Here is an 8982-nt window from a genome sequence, read left to right on the forward strand (position 1 = left end):
CTGGTTTGATTATAATGTTTATTTTGAATTCGCAGGGATTCAGTTTAGATGCTGAAAAGACCACATGAGGACAAATAAGGAGGAAATAGGTCCATAATAATATAAAATAAAACTACAAAAACTCAGAAAATCTGTTTGATTTCTGTACACACTGATGATGATGGACATGGATAGATATCATTATATGAAAATGTATTGATTATCTGTAGTTTAACAAGCTAGAACTCCCATCCATCTGTAGATAGCAAATTAATCTTAATCTATGATTGCAATATGAGTCTGTACAAGAGTATCAGCTGAACATATGCAATGTAAAATGTTATTGTTATACATTTTGAACCTCCTCAGACCTAATCCAGTCTGGAGCCGTAGACCTCCACCTCACACAGGGTCAGGTACTCGCTTCTTCCAGGAATGACGATGTTAACGTAGCGACCGTCCATCCCGTTACACTGGAAGGTTTCAGTGAAACCTCCAGGGATGCTTGAGATCACAGCACACCTAGCAGAAGAAGAAAATACTTTAACTCATGATCATTTGAATAAATGAATACTAATTTGATAGATAAATGACTGCTAAATGATGCCAAACCTACATTTAGTTTAGTTTTTTTAAATTAAGCATATATGTGTTCCAAACAAACCCAATGACAGACATCCATTACTTACAAAGTTATAGTAGTATTTTAGTTAATGCAGTGTAAACTACCTGGGATTGTTGTTGCCATTGTTTTCAAGAGAATCTCCAATTCGGATCTCAGCTCCATTGAGTCGGTGAGTGTAAGAATCTCGGTTGGTTATGGTAACAGAAAACACTCTGTGGGTTTTGCCCAGTTCCAGTCGCCACCAGGGGTTAAAGTCGTTTTCAGTGTGAGTACAAGAACTCCTGACGCTGTCCCGGTTCCCATCTATAGCATTATATGCAATTAATGTAGAATACAGTGATGACTGTGAGGCTTTACCATAGACTGCCAGGTTCTCTCCTGCAAACAGAACACATTTCGCAAACATCATTATAACTAGTTTTCCTTGATGCTCTCTGCAGAACAAAGTTGCCCAAATCTCTATATGTCTTGAAACTGAAATTCACAACAAGCATATTGTTGCCCTATCCAGTGGTAAGAGGAAACTGCAGTCAAAAATGGAGAAGTCATGAAAAGTTGTGAAGATGCTTGTTGTTAATTTGGATCAACACAGCAAAACTTTAAGGATGCACCAGCAGCTAGCAATAGTAAATGTGTGTATGTCATGGCTCAGTGGATATGACACATGCCTTTGGTGTGGGAGACCAGGGTTCGAGTCCCACTGCGATACATCAACCAATGTGTCCCTGAGCAAGACACTTAACCCTTAGTTGCACCAGAGGTAGGCGACCTCTGACATATATAGTAATTGTAAGGATAAAGGCGTCAGCTAAATGACATGTGTTGTATGTCTGTATCCACAATAGCACAGTTTCAAATCTTGAGAAACTTTTTTTTCTCATGATTTACCAATTGATATTGCCTATGAATAATTTTTAAAAGGTTCATTCATTTTTAAAATAAAGGAGCTGGCTGGAGAGCCAGATATAAAATGGAACAGAGCCATCACCTAGAAAATCAAATCTTGTGTGGCTTCAGCCACATATTGAATTCTCACCAGTTGGGGCCCGGTACCCGTAGACTTCCACTTCACAGAGTGTAAGAATCCTTTTTAAACCAGGTAGAACCACAGTCACATGACGTCCCGCCACAAGACTGGTAAAAGTCATTTCAAAAGACCTGCCTGCTGGAATATGAGAAATTACACCAGCCCTAAAAGAGAGAGAGGAAGCAGTGCATGAAGATGTTTTACAACTGAAGTACTAAAGCTAAATAGAAATAAAAAGTAATAAATAACACCAACACTTAATCCGCGGGAAAAAGTAGAGGCAGTACTCACACAGCAATGCCACATGTTCAATGAGTGTGAACATGTGTCTGCTAAACAATTTCCTGGGGGAAACCCTGTATTTAAGAAGTCATTACGTTCACTCACACTGGGTTTGCAGCACCATTGTCTAGTAAAGAGTTGCCGATGTGAATCTCTGCCCCGTTGAGCCTTTCTGGAAAGGCGTCTCCTCTGTTGGTGATGATGATGGAGGTGACGATGTAGGACTCCAGCAGGTCCACTCTCCACCAGGGGCTGGTCTGTTCAATAGTGTGGGTGCATGATCCGGCCTTGTAGTCAGATTCACGATTTCCATCAATAGCATTGTGGGCAAAACCATACATGTCTGCAAAATGGTTTGACTGGGTCGCTTTCCCACGCAAGGCCACATTTTCTGTGAATGAAACAGTTGAACAACACATTAAGATGCTTGATGGGAACATGTTTGTAAATTACTGAACAGGTTATTGGTATATTTGGCTACTTGGTGTCAGCAGAAACAAGTTGTGTCACCTTTTAAGGTAATATGGTGAACTTTTTTTGCAAACAGCTGCTTTTTTATTATTCATTTGGAGTGGTGTTTGTCCACCTAATATAAGTCCAATATTCACTCTCTTTTAGCTGTTTTTGGTCTTAACGAACTGCTGAGATAAATGTCTGTCTCTTTAGCTACTAAGTGTTCCACCATGTTGATTAGCTAGTCTCTGTGTACAGTGGCTTTTTAGAGCTCTTATACTAAAAACATCTTCCTGATGTGGCAAAACACAAACATGACACTATGAGAGCAGTGAGAATGAACCGAAACAGTAAAGTTGAAGCTGGACAGCTAAACGAGTTAAAAACTAAGTATAAGCACTGTAAAGCTGAGGTGAGCTGCAAATTCAGGTGATCATTCTCAGCAGGTTCATTACTGAGTGGCCTCTCTCCTTCACATCGTCACACTTTCATTTAATATGTTATTATAAATATATTGATTACAGCTGCTTAAAGCTTAAATCAATGTCTCGCTCCCAACCGATAATTTGCTATTTCATCTCTTTTCATAGCGTAGTAAGTTAAACGTTTTCACTTACTAGATACATCCTGCTGAAAATGTTGAAAGACAACTGTGCAGACCGTGTGATGGTGTAATGCCTCAAAACCCTTTCGTACAGAATCAGAATCAGAAAAAGCCTTATTGCCAAGTATGTTTTTTACACGTATAAGGAAGTTGCTTTGGTGTTGTAGGTGCATGTCACACATTCTCTAAAAATAAGAAGGTTAAAGAGCCCATATTATGAAAAAAACACTTTTTCTGGGATTTGGGGTGTTCTTTTGTGTCTCTGGTGCTTCCACACGCATACAAACTTTGAAAAAAATCCATCCATGCTGTTTTGAGTGAGATACGGTTTCTGAATGAGTCCTGCCTTCAGTCTCCGGGTGAGCTGTTCAAAATCGGCACGGCTTGTGATGTCACGAGCCGAAACGAGCTGGCTAACCACAACCGTTAGCTCGTAGCATTAGCGTTAGCATGCTACCTCATTCTCAATAGCAAAGCACTGCTACAACACACACAAGTTCACCATAATCTACAAAAGAACTACTTCCATGTGCGCCCTCATTTAGAAGTCTCCCAGCTAATCCTGCCTTGTAACTGACCGAAGTTGGAGAAACAGCCTTTCTTTTACTGTCTATGGAGCTAGCTAGCTGACATGATCTACATCTGAGCTACTGCGCATGTGCGAGTGCAATCAAAGATAGTACAGAAGAAGAAGAAAAGAGGCCTCACTCTGTAGCTAAAACAGAGACCAGGTGAAAAGAGGATCTGCAGCAGTGAGAGAGAGCTGTGCAGTACAACAAAAATATGGTGTTTTTTGAAAATTAAACCATGTAAACCTATTCTGGTACAACCTTAAAATACAATTATGAACCTGAAAATGAGCATAATATGGGCACTTTAAGAAAATCAAGTATTAGAATATAAACAAGTATAAATATATATAGATAGTATGTATTAAAAATAAAAAGAGCAGTACAGCAGAGTAAGTACAGTGGCATGTAGAGCCAGAGGTGGAGTGTGGAGAGAGTCAGGGTGGTTTCCAGGCCTTTTTGATAAGGCTAGTGGCGGAGGGGAAGAAACTGTTCTTGTGGCGTGAGGTTTTGGTCCTGATGGACCTCAGCCTCCTGCCAGAGGGGAGTGACTCAAAGAGTTTGTGGCCGGGGTGGGAGGGGATCCGATCAGCCACAATCTTTCCAGCACGCTTCAGAGTCCTGGTGGCGTAGAGGTCCTGGAGCGGCAGCAGATTGCAGCCAATCACCTTCTCTGCAGACCGAATGACACGCTGCAGTCCGCCCTTGTCCTTGGCAGTGATAGCAGCGTACGTCAACGTCTTAAACTGAATTTCAGGTAAACTCAGAGAAACTTTCCCCCCTTCAGCAGGTGAATGTGAAACCAGCTTTCTAATGTGAAACTCTGCACATAAATCATTCTGCACAGTGAAGCTCAAACATTCAAGTGAAGTAACAATAAACAAAATACATGTTTCACTGTCGGGGGTCTTTAATGTTTTATAAGAACAATATCACAGATATAGCAGGATCATACTTACGATAGGTGTAAGCCGAGCACGTCCCCAGAAGGAACAGCAAAAGAAGAACTGAACTGCGTTTCATTGTTCTGGTTAAAACAGACAAGAGAGTCAATAGCAGAAATACACTGAATGAATAAATATTGTCATCATTATTAAATGTATTAAATGCATCCCTGACCTACGACTATCTTTGCTACAGAAGTTAATGTAATGTCCAAGCTGCGTAGATATGAACATGGTGGCAACTGCAAATAAGAAACTATGTGTATAGTCTTATCTTTGAATGCACAGCAAGCAGATTCTTTTCTTAATAATATATATTATAAAATATATTTTAAAAGTATCATTATTCAACAACATACCTTGACTTGCTAAATGAACCCAGACGACGAGGAGCTGCTGTTTATGTTGTGTTAGTATATATATTGCTGCTCCTACATTTGTACTTGATTAGTTAAGAGATACAGGTCAACTGGTGAGTTGGACTATGTTTTTGTGTTTTCAGAGAGAAATAAGAGAAGTAGAAATGTTAAATGTTGAAACAGACATTTAACTGATGATGGCATAAAACAGAAGTTTGCACATTGCGCAAAATAAAAATCTGAGGCTAAGCATTTTCTGCATTAACGGTTTCTGTTTTTCCTCATTCTTTTCCTGTTGGTAACTTTCCATGCATGGGCTAAACCCATCACAGCTGGTTTAGGTTGAGCTAATTTTTACTACATCAAACATGGTACTTGTATGTATCTATACATCTATAACAATGTATCATACTCTATAAGTTGATTGTAGGTTTTGTTTGTAAAATCATAATAACTTTCCAGACAAATGTAGTGGAGTAAAAAGTACAATATTTCCCTCTGTGTGGTGAAGTAGAAGTATAAAGTAGCATAACATGGAAATACTCAAGTACCTCAACATTGTACACAAGTACAGTACTTGAGTACATTAGTTATTTCCATTCCTTAGTTATTCCACCACTGCCACTGAGTGTAAGAATATTGTCTTCCTATATTTTTCCTAGATAAGTTACTCTATATACTCTTGAACCAATAATATTGGTGAAAAATTAAATTGTGAATTGAGTGATCTTTGGCATACTTCTCTGCATGTACTTGGATAACCTCTGAAATTAAACTCACAAGTAGGGAAGTGAAATCAAATGCATTAACCATCAAGGGAGTTAACCAATGGGCTGAACTCTTTACATGATTTAAAACTTAAAGGGCTTTTATTTTGCCACGACGACATTCATTTAAGCAGACTGTGTTTCTGGACTCATTTCTCTGCTGTCCACTAACACACGTTCATCTACTTGCTGAAGTTGACACAGAAAATATTAGAGTGGTTCTTTTCAGGTGCAGGACTCTCATCTCCATGACTCAAACTTACTGACTTTAAATAAATAACTAACTGGGGTTATTGTGTTCATTTTGCTTTGTAGTAAACACTTTTGATAAAACAATATCAGCAATGGATTTCTTTTGCAGTTTTGCATGAAACATCTGTGACACCATCTATAGAAAATGTAATTCCTGATTAGACTATTATTAAGAAGGAAAATAACTGATTTCTATTTTTTAAACATTTATTTAGGACAAAAAAAAAAAAAAGAAAAGCAAAGGTGCTAATGGCAAATATTTTATTTATTTTTTTAAAATACAGACAAAATAGACATATTATAAAAGACATCTGAAACACATTTACGTTTGCGACAGGAACAAACTACTTATGTCAAAGTGTTTTGGGAAGGGCGGCTACAGTCCTTAAAAAAACGGGCACTCGACCTAGAAGATCACTTCTACACCGTGAAACTTCAGTCTTCGTACAAGTAATACATAAACCAACAGCTCTGAAATCAGATAGACAAAATGTCACAGATTAAATGTGTACTGTGTGATTTGTTCAAGCGCTCGCTCCGGCACATTTAATCTCGCTGCAGAAGGACTATCATCTCATTCTGGCGCCCAATCAACGAAATCACCGGCACCACGGTGTGTTGTGTACCTCAATTATTTTAACCCGTTACAAGTTCATCCACAAAGAATACATTAAAGCTGAGAGAAGCTTGCAGCCTTTTCAGAAATGAAAAACCCATTAAGTATTTGATAAGTAGTAATCGATAATGGTGAAGGACATCCCATCATGTTGGAGGAGTAAACATGCAACAGAACAGTTCTGTGCGGCGTTGGCTTAAACTCACGCTCTAGCAGGAGGAAAACATTTGTTTCTCCTGTTGCTACCCCTCCAACATGGCGACTCCTTCGTCTTAATAAGAATAGTTCAACATTTTGAGTACAATGATTTGCCTTCTTCCCATTAAACAAGGAGATTGATAAAACTCTCCTATACAGACCTGATATCGATCTTCTCATCTAACCAAAAGATCAGCCAAAAAGCAATTAAGTGTATTTGCTGAAATCAAGTCATTTATGCGCCCTGAAGAAGAAACCAACGACTGCTACCATTTACATTAAATCCACTGCTACAAATAGTTTGGATTGGCTGCCACAGAACTCACAAATTTAAGGTTCTTAAATCACTAAAAACATATTTTTTTTATGTGCTACAGTCCCCCGAATATGCAGCTTCAATATCAACACTTCCTTTGGCAATAAACAGTAATTCAAGAAACAAAAATAACCTTTTAAAGGCCGAACACTGGTATTTTACAAAACAACTGTTTGGGTATTTACATAAATGTTGGAACAGGGCACAGTTAAGAAAATTCTTTGCCAGTTTATGACTAAATCAAGAATGAAAGTTCTTCTACTGTGTGAAATGTTGAATTCCAATGAATTCCGTCTGGGCTCAATGATATGTAGTACAAATGTTGTTAAAAGCTTCCAAACACTAGAACAGAATGTTCCCCTGCGAGTCCAAAGACTTAAAACACTGTTGGCTTCTAAAGAAAACGTCTCTGGACTTTGCATAAAAAACACTCACAGAAATAAATTATAAAAATCATGTACTACTGAAAAACATTTTTTAGAGATCAACACTATGCATAACAATACAGGAAGTCAGCTTTTGTCAAGTTTGCAAAGGGTATTGCTTCACAGTATGTGGACATCATCGATTGGTCCAGACAAAGTGTACTTCTTCAGCACGAGTCAAAGAAAAATGAATTCTACACAGTTAGAAACAATACTGATGTATGAACAGCATCTCTTTGAAGACAATGTTTCTTAAACTAAAGATTCTATACAACAGAACCAATGCAACAGACTAAATAAAGCCTAACTAAACCTTTTAGCATTAACTTGGGCACCAATGGGCGTAATGGGAAACTCGCCGGATGACAACGATGCAGCAGTAAGGATGATTGGCAAAATGTGGGGAACAGGGATTTCCTTGAAGTCACGAGAACTGCGAACGCACCGAGTGTGGAGAGACTCAAACCGTTTAGGCGTGTCCAACCTATTAATGTACGAGTCCCTCGCTCAGAGAATCAGAGCACCACAAAAAAATAGGGGAACTGCGGGGGGTTTGGGTAAAAAAGCAGCAATGGCAGTGACTCATCAAAATGCAAAAACCCAGTCGGCCCCACGGTGTTATCTGAGATCTTTGGTAGCTTTGGGGACTTTTAAAACTTTGTAAATGTCATTGGAGAAGACCGTGGCGAAGTGGGGACGTGAGCTCTTGGACATGTGGGTGCAAAACGGAGTTTTACCAACATTTTGGGGATCCTCAATGTCCCAGATCTCTGGCATGCTGCACCCAGGCCTGGGCGAAGAGAGAGAGTGAGGGAAGAAACAAGATACAGAGAGGAAGACAAAGACAGAAAGAAGAAAACAAGGTTAGCATTTTAACTGAATAAAAACGTATAGTTTATGCTTTCTTTGTTATTCTCTCTCGATAAAAAAAAAGAGAAATATAAGGAGATGATTCTCACAGGGTACAGGGAGAAAGGTGTTTGCATATTGTTTATTTATTTAGATTCATTCGTAGCTTTCCCTTAATCATTTTATTTTATTCACTTATTTATTTATTTATATTTATTATAAGAGTTTAAAAAAAGAAAAATCATGACGGAGAAAGTTTGTTAAATTATTAAAAAATGTTTCGTGGAGAAGGGGTGGGATTATAAAGTGGATACTTCTTCCCACTCCTTTTTCGGACATGTGAAAATAAATTTGAAAAAAAATCAAGTGTTTTGTTAATATTATATGTTTTCTATATTTTTTATTTTCTGAATGGCCTGATTTTCTGTTTTCTTTTACATATTTGAAACAAATTTCAAAGAATAGAAAAAAGAAAGAAACGTGGTCCTGGGGTAACAATGTGCCCCCTTTCTGGGAGGTACCTGGTTCGCCTTGTGCACCAGGAATCCTCCAGGACGAAGAAGTCCACTCCCAGCTTCATCAGGTTCCCCCGGACCGTTTCGCCAGTCATGCGGCTGTACATGGAGTAGACCAGCTTGGTTCTCTCCCTGCGTGGAACGCAATACAGTATGAATATCTATTATATAAATATAAATATGTAAATCAATACAATGTTTG

At 38.5% G+C, this 8982-nt stretch overlaps 2 protein-coding genes across 2 annotated transcripts in view; both read right to left on the reverse strand.

Moving 5' to 3' along the window:
• LOC144519184 (uncharacterized) lies at window positions 1–4990 on the reverse strand. Its single transcript, XM_078252153.1, has 6 exons — window positions 4843–4990; window positions 4499–4566; window positions 2019–2304; window positions 1641–1795; window positions 709–982; window positions 1–501 (listed from the first exon to the last, which is right to left on the reverse strand). The coding sequence occupies exons 2-6, from the start codon at window positions 4560–4562 to the stop codon at window positions 351–353; spliced, it is 930 nt and encodes a 309-aa protein (XP_078108279.1). The 5' UTR covers window positions 4563–4566; window positions 4843–4990; the 3' UTR covers window positions 1–350.
• Window positions 4991–6108: 1118 nt separating this feature from the next.
• The window catches only part of dpy19l1l (dpy-19-like 1, like (H. sapiens)), a 29325-nt gene continuing 26451 nt past the window's right edge, over window positions 6109–8982 (reverse strand). The window contains exons 21-22 of the mRNA XM_078252154.1: window positions 8787–8912; window positions 6109–8206 (exon numbers count right to left, since the gene is read on the reverse strand). Coding sequence (XP_078108280.1) covers window positions 8035–8206; window positions 8787–8912 — 298 coding nt within the window. The 3' untranslated portion in view covers window positions 6109–8034. The remainder of the gene's footprint in view (window positions 8207–8786; window positions 8913–8982) is intronic.

This window comes from Sander vitreus, chromosome 6 (genome assembly GCF_031162955.1).
Source record: "Sander vitreus isolate 19-12246 chromosome 6, sanVit1, whole genome shotgun sequence".
Lineage (NCBI taxonomy): Eukaryota > Metazoa > Chordata > Actinopteri > Perciformes > Percidae > Sander > Sander vitreus.

Coding starts and splice junctions, on each gene's coding strand:
- LOC144519184 (XM_078252153.1), bottom strand. CDS start 4,562: ATGAAACGCAGTTCAGTTCTTCTTTTGCTGTTCCTTCTGGGGACGTGC. Junction 2,305..4,498: donor GTGCTCGGCTTACACCTATC/GTAAGTATGATC, acceptor TTTCATTCACAG/AAAATGTGGCCTTGCGTGGG. Junction 1,796..2,018: donor AATGGTGCTGCAAACCCAGT/GTGAGTGAACGT, acceptor TCTCTCTTTTAG/GGCTGGTGTAATTTCTCATA.